A 19,224-nucleotide genomic window follows, 5' to 3' on the forward strand; every position below is an offset into this window, starting at 1 on the left:
CGACCCTTGCGGTAGAGTATGTTGCTTTCTCCATCATTCGGTTAGATGCTAAGGAAATTCGTCGTTACTAGTGTTACTGTCGATTCACTGAATTGTGCCAATGTGGCCACACTGGTGGGTACAGAATAAAGTTCGATAAGAATAAATTCTCGCCTTCAGTTTTACTATCGAATTAAACTTTACATATAAATGTATATGCGCACATTACATTCTAAATAGATTCCTCAAAAAACACATACATACTGACTTTTGCCTATCAGAGAGTCAAAAACCAGAGGTTTCTCTTTCGAAATAATTTCTAATAAATTTTAAATATGAAAAAAGAAATTATCATCTGTGGCATATTCTTATTATTCTACGTCGAAGCAACCAATAACGCAAAATCAAGCAAACAGAAATCATGGCGAGACAAAGATATACGAGATATGACTGATGCAGATTTAGAGCATTTATTAGACCAGTGGGAGGTACACTATATTTCTTTTTATATCTCTTCAATTTTGAAAGAAAAAGTAGATGTAACCGATGGAAACAATAAATAAAAATATATTTTAATATGTAATATATTGTAGGAAAATGATGAACCTTTGGAACCAGATGAACTTCCAGAACACCTTAGACCCAGTCCACAAATTGACATATCAAAGGTAATATTTTGGCAATGTAATTTAAATGTCATTTATGTATTTTGTTTATTTATATAGCTGGATATGTCAAATCCTGATAATATACTCAAAATGACTAAGAAAGGTAAAGGTGTTATGATGTTTGTTGACGCTAATGAGGACATGTCATCAGAAGAAGCAGCTGTAATAATGAAGATCTGGCAAACTAGTCTTCAAAATAATCATATTATTGCAGAAAGGTACCTTATTTTCTTGATACAAGCTATTAAGTAATAATGAACTTCAATATTAAATTTTAAACCCTTTAATCAAATAGAATATTGTATTCTATCCATAGTAAAACATTTGGACTTCCTTATTTTCTTGCGAAGGAATGTAAAATTGTTTTTAATTCAGGTATTAGTTAACATAGTTTCTGTATCAAATTGTTGGATTTCTTTTCAGATATCCAATTGATCCAAAGAGATCTGTATTCTTGTTTCGTGAAGGTTCTCAAGCTGTTGATGCAAAAAATTTTTTACTGCAACAACCAGAATTATCTCATGTTACCCTTGAAGGGCAAACTTATTATCCACAAAAACAGGTAAACCTTTAGACTATATTCAAAACAGAAGTATCCCTTTCTAAATAATTAAATTTACGGCTTGTTACAGAGAGGTACTGCAGCAAAAATTAACAATTTAAACACACGAAATAAGACAAACAAGGAGAGGAAGAAAACCGAATTATAATTTACTATGAACAAACATTGTTTAAAGATACTAAATATTTTTTTTGTATATTTTTATAACTTGTATATATTTATACAAAAGCTACTATGTATAGAACCGTTTTTTATACAAGTATTTTTTTGTTTAATTTACAAAAGTAAATTTATAATATAAATTACCTGTATATATATTTTTTATAATTCCATTTAATACTTTGTAGAGGTAAGAATATAAATCATAAATACTAATCTAACCTGTGAAATATCTGAAAACTATGAAACCAGATAAAGAAGTATAACGAAGACTTTATTTTGGTCATTTTACAATACCAATTACATTTTTAACATTATTAAAGCAGCAGCAATTGAAATAACGATTAATAGTAATATTAGTTCTGTTAAAAATAATGTAACATATGCAAAACAGAATGTTAATGGATATGTTTTGATTAATAAATTATAATACAACGTGTAACTACTCATTTGTTCAAACTTGATCTGCTACTCTGAGAATCTAACTGATTAGGGACATTCATTGCTCGTACTTCTCTTTGCAACTCTTTCACCACAGTTGCAAGCGCATATGGATTAACTCCATTCTCACATAACCTAATGCATATACTTAAGGTTGTTGGATCCAGGTTTGTGTTCAACAATTTTGAAATTTGGTACAGTGTTTGGAACGTTTTCCGAGCAGCGTTGATCTGGTGATGCACAGCCTCTGGCATGCTGGCTCGAGTTCGTTCCTTTCTATAAATAAAAAATGAAAAATAATAATGAGCACAGCTATATATAGGTTCTTAATTGCAAAAATTGCGTCTTTAAACGGATGAAATCAAGAAAGGTTAAGCGTTGTATAGAACAGATTATTTTATGAAATACATACTCTCCGTTGTGAGACAGTTTTGCGGAGATATTAATCCACAATATCGAAATAAAAAAAAGATCACGGTTCGTAGAGCAATCTTATTCAATGTCACATCGTTAGAATATTCGTAATATCGTTTACTTCAACATTAAAACATGACAACAGACTACAAACGAAACTGAAAGGAGCTTTTGAATTTGACGAGATAGATTGAGTCACAGATGCAGTATAGAATAGATGAAACATTCAATATGAGTTTATGCTTCGTTTGACCTTGTAAGAAATTACGTCGCGACCTCTATACGAACATATAAAATGTCCATTAAGGAATATTTCGATTTAGATGTGTATATAATTTTTTGCAAATGAATAGGCAGGCAAAATGTTAATTCACAAGTAAATCTAATATTTTTATTCGTTATTCGTGAATAAAATTTGCACAACTTTGCTGCCAAGATACTAGAAATCGCGGAATGAAAGATACGTTTGGATGGTCGGTCTATTCTTTACGTTATTTGTGGCCAGAGCAAGAATCGTCGAGCTGATCGTGCACAGTTTGTCGCATGGTAATACCTAGGTCGATGAAAATAATTAGGAGCCTATTTTTCTGAGTGGAATCTGAAAGAATGTGGCTAGAAGAATGCGACAGTTTTGCGGAATTATGTCGAGGATATCTGCCATACTATTTATTAATCATTTTACCAATCTTTATCATTATCTCCCCGGTTAACCCAGTTGCGGCATCGCACGAATTTCCTGTATATCGGATGCATCAGTATGACTTGCACGGCGAACCTCACGGTAATAAAATTCGTGCATTTTGATTGATGAACGATTAATTGATACAATCAAATACACGAAAATGTTATCTCGTCAAATCCACAATAAGATTGAATTTTTTCATTCAGGTTGCCGTAGTGCCCCTGTTTCTTTGGAAGCAAGATCTCTCACTGGATGGAGCACCTCTAGACACTGTGTTGTTGCTAAAGCCTTGGACCTTACACCAAATCACTTTTACTCGATTAAGAACAAGGCAGGAGCCCTGATAGTAGTTTTGCCAGAGAAAATTGCAGAATTGACGATAGAAGAAAAACAGGTTAACAAGTCTATATACATATTTACGAGAGTTCCAGCTTCTAATAGATATTATACCGACATGGTGACAGTTGCTTAACACTTTGAAGGCCGCTGTCACGTATACGTGACTTTGCAAGCTAGCAGACGTTGGCCACTGTCACGTGTGCGTGATCTACTGTATCGGTCACCATTTATGGTGTTAGAATTGTTGCATTGTTGCATGGAATGTTCCATTTTGCGATTGCAAATGGATCGAATAGACCAATCAAATATTCTAAATAACCGTGATGTTGATAAAAAAAATTATTGTATACATAATTTGTTTGTTTCAGCATATTATGAGCTTAGAAGATTGTATGATGTTTGGACCAGAAACAATGATACCAGTGTATTTCGCTTCCTGGCATCCAGATCTTCAAACTATTTTGGACGACCTTGCCAGTGGATTTATCATGGATGAAAAAACAGGTTCTGCCGCCGAAGCGATGTTTAATTTTATATCCGCCAGTGGTTATCAAGTGGTGGTACCAACTGGGCAAGCGCTCGCCAAGACGGACGTTAAAGTAGCTACTTTGCACGGAAAGTTAACCGGTACCAGAGCGGAGGAAAAATTACCCACAATTGCCTTGGTAACGCATTACGATAGCACGGGAGTTGCGCCCGAATTGTCGTTTGGAGCAGACAGCAATGCATCTGGAATGGCTATGTTATTAGAAATAGCACGATTATTCTCCACTTTGTATTCTACCAGCAGATCAAGGCCACAGTACAACCTTGTCTTCATCATAACTGGTGCTGGAAAGCTAAATTACCAAGGCAGTAAAAAATGGTTAGAAGATCAGCTGGATGGTCTCGAGGGCTCCATAATACAAGACGCAGCTTACGTCATCTGCCTCGATACAGTATCTACTAGCGATAATATTTATGTGCACGTTTCAAAACCGCCGAAAGAAAATTCCACGGGCGGTCTTTTTTACAAAGAACTTAAAGCAGTGTCCGACTCATTGAACGGCACTACCGTGGAAGGTGTGCACAAGAAAATAAATTTAGCCGACAAATCGCTAGCTTGGGAACACGAGAGATACAGTATGCGAAGATTACCGGCAACAACTTTATCCACCTTAAAGAGTCACGAAGATCCAATCAGAACGACAATCTTAGATTTAATGAAAGCAGGACAAATAGATAAGTTGTACAAACATACTCAAGTAGTCGCGGAAGCGTTAGCAAGACATATATATAATTTGAGCTCTAGTCAAATTTTCATGGATCCACTGGAAGTTTCGAAGGAATCATTAACTTTATGGTTTAGTTACTTAGCATCGCAACCAAGAGCTGCCCCCTTATTGGCAGACAAGCATAATACGTTAGTTGGCACACTGGAAGAAGCAATGGCTAGATATCTTGGGGATGTCAAAGTTACCTTGCACAGTCCTGACAAACAAGATCCAGAATTCGTATTTTACGATGTTACAAAAGCTACGCTGAACGTATACAGGTAAGTTTATTGACTACTTCGATTAGTATAGATAGAGATCCCTGTAGATAATGTAATTTATTACGTTTCAGTGTAAAACCCGCTGTATTTGATCTCTTTCTCACAATTGCCATCATTGTATACCTGGGGATACTTTATGTAATCATACACAATTTCCCACGTGCATATTCGTTAGCGACTCGTTTTTCAGTTAAGAACAAAGCATCGTGAAATTGTTATTAAACATTAAAACTTCATTAACTGCATTGTAAAATAAGAAACTTGCTGCAGATTTTCTTAACGAATCTTAATATATAACAAGCATTGTAGGTTCAAATTGAAGATCAAACAAAGTTATATGTACATTAATTTTGCTCGCATAAATCCTGAATTAAAGACTATCTATCGTTCTACGTCTTATCCAGATCTCTAATCGTAGATATCTGTATTACTATATAGTTACGAATTTAAATTTAAATTTCCATCCTCCTATTGCTTCCAATAATAATTATACGAACAAATGTATGAACATTTGAGAAAATTGGCAAAAATCTATATTAGAAATTACCATCCTGATAATGTATTATTCGTGGCTTAATACAAATTATTGTGTAAGATTACGTGATAATTAAGACCAAGTTATGACAGACCAAATAGTGAGATTTCAGAATGCAATTTGTGACAAAAAAGACTGGCAGATTTAAGCATAAATGCAAAACAAATACAGAACTTTAATGTTACAATGTATTTAGTAATAAAAGTAATAATTCCAAACCTTATATAGGATAATAGTATGCTAATTTTATTCAGATGCATTATAACGAATTCATTTAATGTATTTGCTAAACAATTGTTGCTATGTTTCTAACATCATATACAATATTCGTATTATAAATATTACATTGCTGCACAAGTTCTGACTACTGACTTCTAGTTGAATAAAAAATAATAAATGTTAGATACAAACCTTATTGTTTCTAATGTGGTACTCTTATAAATGTTATCTAAACCAGCTATAAAGGTATTGCTCAAAATAATCAAAGGGCCTTGCGTTTGGAGAATGAACTATACATATATTGGGAATCGATTTTTACATTTTCACGAATTTTAGGATACTATACCTACTTCCTCTTTTGATTAATATTGCCAGCGTTTAAAAATCTCGAAGATTCTCGGAAATATGAAGCTTTTTATAGAAGTTAATCTCGATTCTTTATGTTTGTATTATATAAAAATAATTACCCTTTAAACAATTTCTATTACAAAAGTAGAGAAAAAACAATGAAAATTAGTAATTTTAAGTGAAAAATTATTTTCTTTCTATTAAATTGTATAAAAACAATTATTATTAGGCTAAGACTTTTGTCAAGCGACTAGTTTTGTATAATGTACTTATATTTAAATAGTTTAAAAAATATTGGTTACTTCATTCGTGTGGTAATTTGAAAAAATTGCACAATTGTGTCTAAAATAACAAAAAACACAAAAAGTGTGAGGTACTGTCCGAAGTACGAGTTTTCTTTTAACAGTAAATTAACTGAAGAATTCAATTCCAGTTTAATTTTTACTGACAACATAGAATTTTTGCAGTAAACTAATAATATAGCTCTGAATAATATTACATTACATCGCGTACGAATTACTAGTATAAAATGTTAATATACGTAGCAATATTGTATAATGGAAACAAATTTTAAAAAGCAAATCTCCTCCGCTAGGAAATGTGAACAATTTAATTGTCAAATACTATCATAATGTTACAAAAAATATGCTTGTAATTAATATATTTACCAGATGGGACAAGGAAAATTTAGGAAATAATTTATGTTTATAAGTCATTATAATAGGTATTTACTGATAATAATATTATTTAAATAAAATTACAAAAGAGAAATGTAAGAAGAGTGTAAAATAAATGTCATGGAAATTAAGTATTCAACTTCTAACAAAGGTATCCTTTAATTCTACCTAACTATTAAACACATACTAGCAGTCACTAATATCATTGTTATTGTTCCTACGATTTGGTAAAATATTTTTTATGTGTTACCGCGCGATATGAACATTATTTAATTTGAAAGGTCAGATACAAACCATCATTAGCAACATAAGAACAGGTCCAGGTCCTTGGGAATGAATTAACTACTAAACAGGTTTGACTAGTTTACCACCTTCTATTTTCTACATAAGCAGATATCATCCAACATATGTTGAGGTATACTACATACTGTGAAGTGCTTCAAGATATGAACTCCATTTTTCATAAAAGTATCTATGTAACTTTAATGTAAACGCTTTGAGAATATTTGTCGGAAAAACACTGTATTTGATTACTTAATTTTTTAACAGGTTCGAAAGTTAAACAGAAAAGATGGACGTTACAAAAATGTATGAGCTCCTTGGTAGAATGTATAAAGCCAGAATTGAAAGCAATAAAAGAAGCTGGTACATGGAAAAATGAACGACTAATAGCTTCGTCTCAACGGACACGAATTGTACTGGCAAACGGGAAAGAAGTTCTTAATTTCTGTGCAAATAATTATTTGGGCTTATCCGTGAGTATGATAATTTGAAAAAGGGCTGTTAATTTTATATAAATTGTTTTACCTCGTGGTTAATTGGTCTTTTACATTTAGGATAATAAAGAAGTCGTTTCAGCAGCAAAGATTGGTCTAGATAAATACGGGGCTGGTTTGAGCTCTGTAAGATTTATATGTGGTACTCAGGACATTCACGTAGAATTAGAGAAGAAGATTGCCAGATTTCATGGCAGAGAAGACGCTATACTTTACGCATCTTGTTTCGATGCGAACGCTGGCCTCTTTGAAACCTTGCTAACGCCCGAAGACACGGTATTAAGCGACGAACTTAATCATGCCTCTATTATCGACGGTATTAGGCTATGCAAGGCAAAGAAACACAGGTGAGTGACATAAATAAATGTAAATAAATATTATATATCTTGCTCTGAACTGCCAGTCGTTTAAAAATATTTTGTTTGCTTATTTTTAGTTTTAAAGAATAACACTGATTTACAATCAAAATTACTTTTAATTCAACATATTGACCCTGATTTGGGTGTTGAGTAAGTATAATCAAAATTATAGTTTCATTTAGGGAAAGGATGCAGTTGCATTTTTCGAGCAAAAGTTAGGGTTGAAATGTTGGATTAGAAATAATTTTGATTGCAAACCGATATTCCTCTTCGAGACTAAATATAAGGAAACAAACCTTGTTACATAAATAAATATAATTGTTTACTTTATAACTTACTACTAAAGGTACAAACACAGAGACGTAACAGATATAGAAAATAAACTGCAAGACAGTATGTCTTCGCGTTTACGTCTTATTGCGACCGATGGTGTTTTTTCTATGGATGGTACTGTGGCGCCATTACCAAAAATACTTGAGCTTGCACAAAAATATAATGCCATCACTTTTGTGGACGATTGTCACGCGACTGGTTTCTTCGGAAAATCTGGAAGGTGATTATTTTATTATAATTTGTACTCAATTTGTACTTTCTTACTAGTACTATTAATGGAAAATAATTACAACGTTTAAACATATTCGAGACTGATGTATTATTACAAGATTGTTCCTAGTAGTCATCAAGAGTTTTGTAAATCTATTCTGATCCATGTGTTACATCTTCGAATACATTAACAATAGCATTAGCGTAAGAACTGTGTTTATTGCTTACGGGTTACGATTCAAAGAAATTGTAGAATTAAAAAATGTTTAGGGACTATAAATTATAGAACATTTTTCGATAACATAGAAAAAATAAATAAATACAATATGTGATATATCAGTTTACAGTAATGCTTCTTTTTTTTTTATATCGATGAAATTATTCTATTGCAGAGGAATAGAAGATTATTTCGGTCTGTCGGGAAGCATCGATATAATTAATTCGACATTAGGTAAAGCTCTTGGCGGGGCAGCAGGTGGTTACACGACCAGTAACAAGGAACTGGTTAATTTGTTAAGGCAACGCAGCAGGCCATATTTATTTTCAAATTCATTGCCTCCTCCTGTAGTCGCATCTGCAAGTAAGGTATGCTATAAAAGAAACGTTTAAACCGCTGATTAATGATAACAAACGACAAATATGCAAAATTGGAATATGTTTTTACAGAGTAGTGTTACATTTTCTAATTCGCATTAACGATTTTGTCTTTTATAATAGTTGTTATTTCCAGTTGAAAATATTAACTGAAAAATCACAATTCACTCGAACGACCAAATTTTTAATCGCGTCGCACAATAGATCGATTAGCTCAGAAGAAATAATCGATTAATGTCTAATTTTGTTATGTAGGTGATGGATCTGATAACAAATTCCACAGAATTTCTGGATAAACTAAGAAACAACACCGATCTGTTTAGAAACGGTATGAAAGCAGCAGGATTCACGATCACTGGTGACAATCATCCTATCTGTCCTATCATGATAGGCGATGCAAGATTAGCCACTGAATTTGCCGACAAGATGATTGGTGCGTTTATTTTACAATATACTTAAACATAAAAATTTGTACGTCTTATAAATAAGAAAATACGAGATATTTAAAAAAATTCGAACCTATGAAATGATTGTCTTTCTTTTACAGAAAAAGGAATTTATGTAATTGGTTTTAGCTATCCCGTAGTACCGAAAGATAAAGCTAGAATACGTGTACAGATTAGCGCTGCGCATACAGTGGACGATATACAACATGCTACAAGTGCGTTTATACAAATTGGAAAAGAACTAGGAATTATTACCTGATATCCTTTTTAATTTACATCTTTAAAAAACAGAAAGCGAAAGTGTGATTAAAATGTAATGCTAAATTAAGTTTTATAGACGAACACCAAGGCTAAGATCTTGCATGCAAAAAAAAAAAATGTTCCAACTAAATATTACGAAGATATTACCTTTTATACAAATTTCACAGAGTACAGGATTTTTTGTTTAGTTTACAAAAGCTTTTGATTACATGTAAAGTTTATATATTCTTATTAAACATTAATTAAATAAACATTAAGGTTTGTATGGTTTAACAAGATTTTCAGAGAACTCTTTGATTTGTTGGACTCCACGAACTTCTGTTTCTAACAAAGGAAGTCGTGTCACATGGAAATCTTCGTACAAATCCACTATCTGGAAGAACGTTTCGCTAATTAATTTATAATGTTTTTGGATTTATATGATATTACGATTAAAATATACTTCAATGTGTACCTGTTCTAAGTATTTATTTTGTAGTTTATGCCTTGCGAGACAAAGTTTGCAAGGTGAATCTTCCTTCAAATATATTAGCTGGTTTAATATGATGTTGTGAGTGTCGATACCACATTTTGTCAATTCCTGTACAAGCCTCTCGGTTTCATAAAGCGACAAAAATTCTGCTATGCATACGCAAACAAACGTTGTTTGATCAGGGTTTTTGAATTGTTCGTTTACTTGCCGCATCACCACGAGCATATCCTCTATTTTAGTAGAAAATGTATCTACATTGAAATCTGTCACACCCAACAAAGAGCTTATCTGTAATTCAATGCGTTTGAAATTAGAGTTCTTCGTTTGAACGTCAATAACGATTGGCGCGTATCTTTCATAGAAAAGTCAACATTGGGCAAAAAATTAATCGGCAACTGACCATTAAATTACTGCTGTTAATCGTTAATCGCAATTAATGATTACATTATTTTTAATCATTAACTCCAAAGGCATGACGCGACTTTTGATCTCAAATGATAGGGTACAGCTTTCTGTCTAAATGTTGCTCATTCTTAGAAAAGTGATGTCATAAAAAAGATGTAAAAGAAGATACATAACACGACAAATATGAATTTTATCCATAAGTGTTATTTGCTACTCGAATAAAAATGCACCCAACTCTATATTCTACCTGTGTGATGAAAGGACTGATCTTTGTCTTTAAACGCATTAGTTTCCCCAGGCTCTTTTCTACAATTTGTGGAAACGATAGTAGCCTTAATGTATGCCCGGTAGGTGCAGTATCGAAGACAACAACCGAAAAATTCATTCCTTTAACAAGCCTGAAAATATATAAATATCAGGTAAGAGTAATGCTTTTTGTCAACATAAGGAGCCTTTCTAACTTGTGGGTAGAAACCAAATATATGAAAATATTCAGTATTTTTTCGTAAAATAGCTGCCATTTTGCCATTTTTCATTTTTTTGAAAAGATCCTAGTTCATGCTATAACCACACTCATCTATATTAAGAATATCGTTGGTTTTAGGATTTCGAATAACTTGTTCGCAAGATATCACGTACGCAGTCGGGTGCCGTTCGTAAAAACTGTTGTTTGATGATCAACAAAAACAGCGTAATCAATAGATATTATGCGTTGCAAAAATTCGTAAATATAGCTAAATATATAATAAATGTATCTACAAAATCCGGAATTAATCGCTCTTTAATAACCCGCAAAAAAAAATCACAAAGAAACACGTATTTTTCATGCCTACAAGGTAGAATGGCCCCTTAAAAGCAGACAATATGCTAAATAGTTCAACACTAACTTCATAACTTCTACGTAACTCATCGCCTCGTCGATACCAGGAAAAGTACCCACAATTTCTTGCGTTACAGTCCTACTCAATCTCATTGCTTCTCTACCTGAAACTATAGTACGAAGCTATAAATTTCATATTCGTTCGTTAAAAGATAAGTGAAAATAAAATATCAGTGTCGATTGACCTTACCTGCTTCGCTTTCGAAATATTCCTCGGGCAGTTCGGTGATGCCAACATTTGGATCTATTTCCATAGCGAATAAATTATCAAAACCTTTCACTTTCGTCGGAATTCTGCTAAATTTCTGATCGAAGGCATCGGAGATATTATGCGCGGGATCCGTCGAAATGATGAGTACATTTTCTCTCACTTTCGACAATTGCACAGCTAACGAACAACTAAAGAAAATGGGTGTCAATGATGATCGAACAGTCATAAAGAGGAAACTATATTCGTAAATTCTAATTACCAGCATGTCGTTTTACCAACTCCACCTTTACCGCCGACGAATATCCATCGTAAAGATTGTTGTTCGATTACGTTTCTAATGGAAGGCTCGTATTCGGTCGGTTCGCTGTTATTTGTGTTCATGTTTTATCGAAACGCAACGTTACGCGTTTTGAAAAATTTTAACAAGTCATCTACTATTGTCACTGTTACGGATGAAGAAACGTAGAGAAAGCGGAACAGAAAAATCACACCACGTCAACTACGTAAGTACATATCATCGAACGCATAAAAACAAAATGGAATAGACGAACTATATGTGAGATGGGAGATGGGAGAGAGAAGCCATCGATGTTACACTATCGATATGTCGCGAGTTTCGCTACAAGTAGCTACATATGATCGCATTCGTTGAAAACGATAAGAATACTTAAAGAAGATATGTCCAAGCATAAGTAAAGATTGCAAATATTCGAAACAGAAATAGGGGTTTCACTATAGAAAACAGATTTTCTTTGTCTGTTTTACCTAAGAACATAATAGGGCACGTTAAAAAGAAAATATATATATTTAATAATCATTTTTATCATAGATGTTTGATTTTAAAATAAAACGTCACATTGGTAAAGGAAAAAGCAAATCGATTGTACGGTATCGATTACTCGCTGGCGACTATCCATTCGATATCGACTGCAGGGTACCTACACACAATGAATGTAGTGGTTTTTAATAGTAGGCTAATTTGGAAATGTTCGAAGTGTCTCTAAATTGCGATCTGAAACATTAGTTCAGAGTTGTTTGTTAGTTTTACAGTGATATCGTGGATTCCAGAGACTGGTCGGAGCGAAAGAGCTCGCACGTATTATGCCGCAATTTCACAAAATCGAAATAAATAGGACCGAATGGGAGGTTCCGGAACGATATCAGATGCTCACTCCAGTGGGATCAGGAGCTTACGGTCAAGTGTGGTAAGAAAGACAGCAATTATTTATCAACGATCGGTCAGTTGCCGAGGATTATTAAGATTACTATGAATTTCGTGAATTGTCTGGAAGGTTTAAACAATCCCGCTTCAGAGTTCACGAGTAACCCAATATTGTGTTACGACCATGAACTAATCATAACCTTGACATTTCTGGCGTTTCTATTGCTTACTCTTTATACCGCTCGAAGATGTACAAAAATTTCTCTCCCGATTTAAACACTCGTACGGTTATTAAATTGTACAAGTTACGATTATAAACACTTGTGTAAATACACGAAGCGATCTCGTTTCGATGTCGCGGGACGAATTAAAATCAGACCATTTGAAAGAAGAAACTCTTAAATTGTACGATTCGGTTTCATTAATTTTTATAAAAGAGTGTGCATACATTGTTTCAGTTCAGCAGTTGACACGACTACTGGTCACAAAGTAGCAATAAAAAAATTAGCCAGACCATTCCAGTCAGCCGTACACGCGAAGCGCACGTACAGAGAACTTCGAATGTTGAAACACATGAATCATGAAAATGTAAGTGAAGTTGGGTGTGCACATAATGTATGCATGTTTGTGTAAACATTCTCAAAGTTGGCACTGCAGAAATTAGAAGTATTTGTCTTGGCATCTAAAATTAAGAACTATGACATTCTGCACCAAATTTTATTTTTACTTTCTAAAGTCCTGGGCTATAAAAGTAATTATTCAATCATTAAAATTTTCTACAATTGCCTTTACATATACAATTGATATTTATTTCAGGTAATTGGTCTTCTAGATGTATTTCATCCGTCTTCCTCGTTGGAAGATTTTCAGCAAGTGTAAGTGTTTCTATACAGGGTGTTTTGCCTACCCTGGGAAAAATTTTAATGGGATATTCTAGAGGCCAAAATAAGACGAAAATCAAGAATACCAATTTGTTGATGGAGGCTTTGTTAAAAAGTTATTAACGTTTAAAGTTCCACCCGTATTGAATTTTTTTCTCGAAAATGCGCAGGATTTCGGGGGTATGTTTATTCACCAAAAATAATTGTAATTGGCCTCTGCAACCGAAAATAATTTTTCCAGGACGATTTGAAATTTCTTTTTTCGTCGTAAAATTTCACACCTTCTCGAATTTTTTCCTCGAAAGTGGGTAGGATTTCGGGGGTATATGTAATGGCCAAAAATGATTGTAACTAACCCGTGCAACTAAAAATAATTTTTTTAGAACGATTTGAAATTTGTTAATTTTGTCGAAAAATTTTACACCTTCTCGAATTTTTTTCTCGAAAGTGGGTAGGATTTCGAGGATGTCTCTAATGACCGAAAATAACTGTAATTGACCCCCGCAATCGAAAATAATTTTTCCAGAACGATTTGAAACTTTTTAATTCAATTGTTAATAACTTTTTAACGAAGGCTCAGTCAAGAAATTGATAGTCTTGATGTTCGTCTTATTTCGGCCTCTAGAATGTCCCATTATAAGTTTTCCCAGGGTTGGCCGAACACCCTGTATGCTCTGTGATACAATTGTTTTCTTCATTGCTGTTTGATGTACAAGAAAGTTTAAAATTTTGTTCATCATGGTTTAGCAACATTATGTTCTTTTAATAGATATTTAGTTACACATCTAATGGGCGCGGACCTTAATAATATTGTAAGGACGCAAAAACTTTCGGACGATCATGTACAGTTTCTTATTTATCAAATTCTTCGTGGTCTCAAATACATTCATTCTGCGGGTATAATACATAGGGTAAAGTATTACGTATCATAGTATGATCATAGGAACTCAGAATAGTTGAAATATTAAGAATTACTTATCATATTCAGGATTTGAAACCATCCAATATAGCTGTAAATGAGGATTGTGAGCTGAAGATTTTAGATTTCGGATTGGCCCGACCTACAGAAAATGAAATGACCGGATATGTTGCCACAAGGTGGTATAGAGCTCCAGAAATTATGCTTAATTGGATGCACTATAATCAAACAGGTGTTTATTGTGTATTTTTATTTTTCATCTTTATGAAAACTTCCTTATCTTACTTCTAACACATTAAAACGTACTTTTCATACTTTTTAGTCGATATTTGGTCAGTTGGATGTATAATGGCTGAGTTATTAACAGGGCGAACATTATTTCCTGGAATAGATCGTATCCTTTTTATAATTACGCTTTCCGAGCTCATTGAATATCAATAACTAACAACTGTAATCATTGTTTGCATTTTTCTGTTTACTTATGTATCGTACTAACACGTGTACGAACTTTATTTCATGATTGTATATGAAAAGTCACGAATCTTTAACTGTCTCAGAATTGAAAGATGTGCTTTTTGCTAAGGCTCTACATATGGCTTCTTTTTTGCTTTAACATCCTTCTGCGCTAATATATCAATACTGTTTAGTTTGTTCGTCTTGTGACACGCGTCGCTTCGATCTGGTAACAAGGAAAATATACGAGCACAATATATTATTTTTAATACGCTTCGTTGCACAAGGTCGTATTAACCGTTTCATTGTGTAATAATTAAAGTATTCAGTGAAAGTAGAGAAAGGTGTGGTGGAACCTTAGCAAGAGCAGATATACATCAACTGAACTTAATAATGGAGATACTGGGTACTCCACGAGACGAATTTATGCAAAAAATATCATCGGAATCGGTAAGTAATTTCCATAATCATTAAATAACGATTCGTTTTATATAAAAAAGTCAACCGGTGCATGCTAGTTGTTTGTAATGTGTTGCATCTTAAATGCCTCGCATGTTAGACGTTTTTTTTATGGCAACAGCGTATACAAGTCCTTACTCGTTTCCTCGATTAATAAGCTTACCTTAAATGTTAACTAAAATAAGCATTTAGCGTTTCTAAAGTTCGCGAATTCGCTTGGTGAGTACGTATTAATTTCTCTACAAATATTTCGTTTGTTTGTTATTAATGTTTTGGAATGACAACAAGAAATGCTTTAAATAGGTGCAGTTCTAATACAATTTTGTAACAATTAAAATTTTTTCTATCAACATATAATGAATTATGCTTTAAACGTACCTTAACTTTAAGCAGACATTGATCATCTAACACGAGTCTTAGTACTCTGTGGTACACCCACAGAAGAAACTTTAAGCAAAATTACCAGCCAAGAGGTAATTTTTTTTAAATAAATATTTTTTTTTTTATAAATCCCTGTCCAACGATGATGGAATTTCTTTTTTATTTTTTACACAGTCTCAAGTTATTTTTATATAACTTATCGGCTCACCGGTTTTGCGATCCGAGAAATCGAATAAAATAATCTTATGCCTGATAATACGATTTTGCTTTGAGTTTATATTGCGTTGTACGAATAAAACAATAAGGAATATTTGTTGTGAGCGAAATACATTAAAAATATGCTGAGTGTGAGGCAAATTAATAACTTCGTAAACAATTTATACTTTTGTTTGTTCTAGAAAAACTATTATATATAATTTGTACATATATACATACTTATATAAACGTAAAGTTATACAAGTTATTTAAAAGTTGTATAGATAACAAGCTTAAATGTTGTTTTAGGCAAGAAATTATATACAAAGTTTACCTCCTTTAAAGAAAAAGAATTTCAAAGATGTTTTTCGTGGGGCTAATCCTTTAGGTACACTTGCATTATATATTCAGTACTAGGACTGGGACTATTCAAATTCTTTATATGTATTTAAATAGCGACAAGCGAAGGTCGAAAATTCAAGTATTTGAATATTATCATTCAAATAAGAAAATATTTATACATCCAAGCTACATAAATAATGAGGATTGTAGATGATGCGATTCTTAGAAGATGTTAAATAATCCGAGAACAATTTTAATGGGAGATTCTAGAGGCCAAAATAAGACGAAAATCAGGACTATCGATTTCTTGACTGAGGCTTCATTAAAAAGTTATTAACAATTAAATTCAAAAATTTCAAATCGTTCTGAAAAAATTACTTTCGGTTGCGGGGGTCAGTTACAATCATTTTTGGTGAATAGACATACCCCCGAAATCCTACCCACTTTCGAGAAAAAAAATCGAGTAGATGCTGAAATTTTTCGACAAAAAAAAATTTTTCAAATCATTCTAAAAAAATTATTTCCGGTTGTGGGGGTCAATTACAATCATTTTTGGTCATAACATATACTCTCGAAATCCTACGCACTTTCGAGAAAAAAATTCGAGAAGGTGTGAAATTTTACGACGAAAAAAAAAATTTCAAATCGTTCTGGAAAAATTATTTTCGGTTTCAGGGATCAATTACAATCATTTTTTGTGAATACACATACCCCCGAAATCCTACGCATTTTCGAGAAAAAAATTCATTACCGAAAATTTCATGTCTGACCATACCATTGATATGTTTCACTGAAATTTCATGCATATCTTTAAAAAATCATAACTCCTGAACGGATTGGAGAATTTTAAAGTTTCAACAGGCAAACAACGCGTATTTTGGCGAAGAATATGTAGAAATTCCAAAAATATTCGAAAAGTTGATACTTGACCCCGAAAAATAAGAAAAACCCCATGAAACTGGTCCAATTTTCAAACGACCATAACTCTTACAATAGTGAATGGATTTCAATGAAACTTTTTTCTGAAGTAGAGCTCATGGGCACCTACAAAAAAGTATTAGACAACTTTTCCATACAGGGCCAACCAAAGTAATTAAAAATAAAAAACGAATTTTTAAGAATAATCGACAGGGGGTAGGTGGCGAAAAAAAAATTTTTCAAATCATTCTCAAAAAATTATTTCTAGTTGTGGAGGTCAATTACAATAATTTTCGGTGAATAGACATACCTCCGAATTCCTACGCACTTTTGAGAAAAAAATTCAGTACGGGTGTAATTTTAAACGTTAGTAACTTTTTAACGAAGCCTCCATCAACAAATTGGTATTCTTGATTTTTGTCGTATTTTGGCCTCTAGAATACCCCATTAAAATTTAAAATTTAGTTAAAATATAGTGCAATTAATTATTAACAGTTTAGTTTGCATTTTGGTCGAAAAATGCAAACACATTATTTTTTTCTTTATAAAACTAGTAAATGTTGTATAAAATATCGAGCTAATATATTTTAAACGAAAATAAAGTTTAAAGATGAATATCAAACTTAAAGAGCTTAATTTACAGTAAACAATTTTGCACTTTTTTGTATCGAACCTGTGTAATATTTAAATACAAAATAATTCAATAAGAAGTCCCAGTCCTACTCGGTACATTTATTTGAATTTAATAAAAATCAAAAAGATTGATATACTTTCTATTGCTTTTTAGCCATAGATTTACTTGAATTAATGTTGGAGTTAGACGCAGAGAAACGAATTACAGCCGAGCAAGCTTTAGCTCATCCGTATCTCGGACAGTATGCGGATCCAACTGACGAACCAGTATCGTTACCATACGATCAGAGTTTCGAAGATATGGATTTACCTGTCGAAAAATGGAAAGGTACAGATAACAGGTTGATTTTTAATTACCTGTCGAGGGAAATTAATTTTTATACAGATGTTATTTTCAGAACTTGTTTATCACGAAGTAATAAACTTTGTACCTCAACAGTTACCTTCGTCGTCTTCAACAATTGAATCTGCTTCGTAAATTCATGTCAGTAGCTCAAATAATATAGATATAAGCGCAGTAAGATAACATTAACAAGGAAGAATTTTAAAAGAAAGTATATAAAATTGTTATATACAAAAATGTCATTGTATATAATGTTACGTAAGTAACAAAGTTAATCATACAAAATTTATGCATACTAAAGACAAAATGTATATTTTTGTTAATGACGTATGGATACGAGAAGAGTTATTATTCTTCATATTACACGTAAATTATTTTAAAATGTAAATTTACCAAACAAGCAACAATTATTCATATTTATAGTTATACATGAACGTTTCATTATGTATCCATGTATTTAAATGCTTTGAAGTTGCAATCATATTACGATGAATTCATAATGTATTTAACGAATATATTAAAAGTACGATTGAATAATCAAAATGTCATTTGCAATTGAAAGTGATGTCTTTTGTAAAATAAAATTTTCTGATGCGAAAAAGTAACAGTTCAATGACAAATATTTATTATAAAAATGCTAGCTTCAAAGCATTCAATTGTATTTCATTCAATGCTGGTTCTAGTCTGTAACAAAAAGAAAACATATTAGTTCAAATTTATCATTAAAAATAATTCTATTATTTCATACACAATATAATTTAAGATCATTTCATCTATTTGATAGTATTAGATTAATGCTTTTAACAACGAAACTGGCTAAATAAAATTTTTGATCTTTGTATATTGTGAAATTCTTACAATTAAAAAAATTAATTTCATTGTTCTTGGCGATTAATTGTTTAAATATATTGGATACATAAATTATCCTTGTAAGAGAATATTTAATAACTAAAAGGACTTTGTGTATACTTCATGTATTCTTTCACTTTTTTTTCCATGTATATTTTTCTAAATTCTAGTAATATTTAAAAACT

General features: G+C 32.4%; 4 protein-coding genes across 11 annotated transcripts; 3 read left to right on the top strand and 1 right to left on the bottom strand.

Annotated features, from left to right (window-relative positions):
* Positions 1-44: 44 nt before the first annotated feature.
* LOC122400111 (LDLR chaperone boca) lies at positions 45-1,794 on the top strand. The gene is made up of 5 exons (XM_043401355.1): positions 45-467; positions 573-647; positions 705-865; positions 1,071-1,209; positions 1,280-1,794. The coding sequence occupies exons 1-5, from the start codon at positions 315-317 to the stop codon at positions 1,355-1,357; spliced, it is 606 nt and encodes a 201-aa protein (XP_043257290.1). The 5' UTR covers positions 45-314; the 3' UTR covers positions 1,358-1,794.
* A 945-nt stretch (positions 1,795-2,739) lies between these two features.
* On the top strand, positions 2,740-9,677 carry LOC122400112 (2-amino-3-ketobutyrate coenzyme A ligase, mitochondrial). Of its 3 annotated transcripts, XM_043401356.1 has the most exons (9): positions 2,740-3,004; positions 3,112-3,299; positions 3,613-4,129; positions 7,188-7,312; positions 7,394-7,680; positions 8,039-8,245; positions 8,628-8,820; positions 9,085-9,262; positions 9,377-9,677. In XM_043401356.1, the coding sequence occupies exons 1-9, from the start codon at positions 2,830-2,832 to the stop codon at positions 9,532-9,534; spliced, it is 2,028 nt and encodes a 675-aa protein (XP_043257291.1). In that variant the 5' UTR covers positions 2,740-2,829; the 3' UTR covers positions 9,535-9,677. The 3 variants fall into 3 exon arrangements, with proteins under 3 accessions (XP_043257291.1, XP_043257292.1, XP_043257293.1); XM_043401358.1 differs by lacking the exons at positions 2,740-3,004; positions 3,112-3,299; positions 3,613-4,129 and adding an exon at positions 6,771-7,025 and having other exon boundaries at positions 7,107-7,312; XM_043401357.1 differs by lacking the exons at positions 7,188-7,312; positions 7,394-7,680; positions 8,039-8,245; ... (1 more) ...; positions 9,085-9,262; positions 9,377-9,677 and adding an exon at positions 4,850-5,993 and having other exon boundaries at positions 3,613-4,778.
* On the bottom strand, positions 8,111-12,080 carry LOC122400114 (ATPase ASNA1 homolog). 4 transcript variants are annotated; one of them, XM_043401360.1, is made up of 7 exons: positions 11,764-12,080; positions 11,484-11,692; positions 11,301-11,403; positions 10,649-10,811; positions 9,991-10,296; positions 9,684-9,909; positions 8,111-8,238 (listed from the first exon to the last, which is right to left on the bottom strand). In XM_043401360.1, the coding sequence occupies exons 1-6, from the start codon at positions 11,883-11,885 to the stop codon at positions 9,790-9,792; spliced, it is 1,023 nt and encodes a 340-aa protein (XP_043257295.1). In that variant the 5' UTR covers positions 11,886-12,080; the 3' UTR covers positions 8,111-8,238; positions 9,684-9,789. The 4 variants fall into 4 exon arrangements, with proteins under 4 accessions (XP_043257295.1, XP_043257296.1, XP_043257294.1 ...); XM_043401361.1 differs by lacking the exon at positions 8,111-8,238 and adding an exon at positions 8,309-8,809; XM_043401359.1 differs by lacking the exon at positions 8,111-8,238 and adding an exon at positions 8,310-8,825.
* Positions 12,081-12,423: 343 nt separating this feature from the next.
* LOC122400271 (mitogen-activated protein kinase p38b-like) lies at positions 12,424-19,002 on the top strand. 3 transcript variants are annotated; one of them, XM_043401636.1, is made up of 10 exons: positions 12,424-12,709; positions 13,125-13,254; positions 13,483-13,541; positions 14,317-14,458; positions 14,536-14,698; positions 14,789-14,860; positions 15,772-15,851; positions 16,264-16,342; positions 18,002-18,175; positions 18,246-19,002. In XM_043401636.1, the coding sequence occupies exons 1-10, from the start codon at positions 12,606-12,608 to the stop codon at positions 18,323-18,325; spliced, it is 1,083 nt and encodes a 360-aa protein (XP_043257571.1). In that variant the 5' UTR covers positions 12,424-12,605; the 3' UTR covers positions 18,326-19,002. The 3 variants fall into 3 exon arrangements, with proteins under 3 accessions (XP_043257571.1, XP_043257570.1, XP_043257572.1); XM_043401635.1 differs by lacking the exon at positions 15,772-15,851 and adding an exon at positions 15,290-15,369 and having other exon boundaries at positions 12,425-12,709; XM_043401637.1 differs by lacking the exon at positions 15,772-15,851 and adding an exon at positions 15,290-15,369 and having other exon boundaries at positions 12,426-12,709; positions 13,130-13,254.
* The last annotated feature ends 222 nt before the right edge of the window (positions 19,003-19,224 follow it).

This window comes from Colletes gigas, unplaced genomic scaffold, assembly GCF_013123115.1.
Source record: "Colletes gigas isolate AHSC1104 unplaced genomic scaffold, ASM1312311v1 Colletes_gigas_Sc00016, whole genome shotgun sequence".
Lineage (NCBI taxonomy): Eukaryota > Metazoa > Arthropoda > Insecta > Hymenoptera > Colletidae > Colletes > Colletes gigas.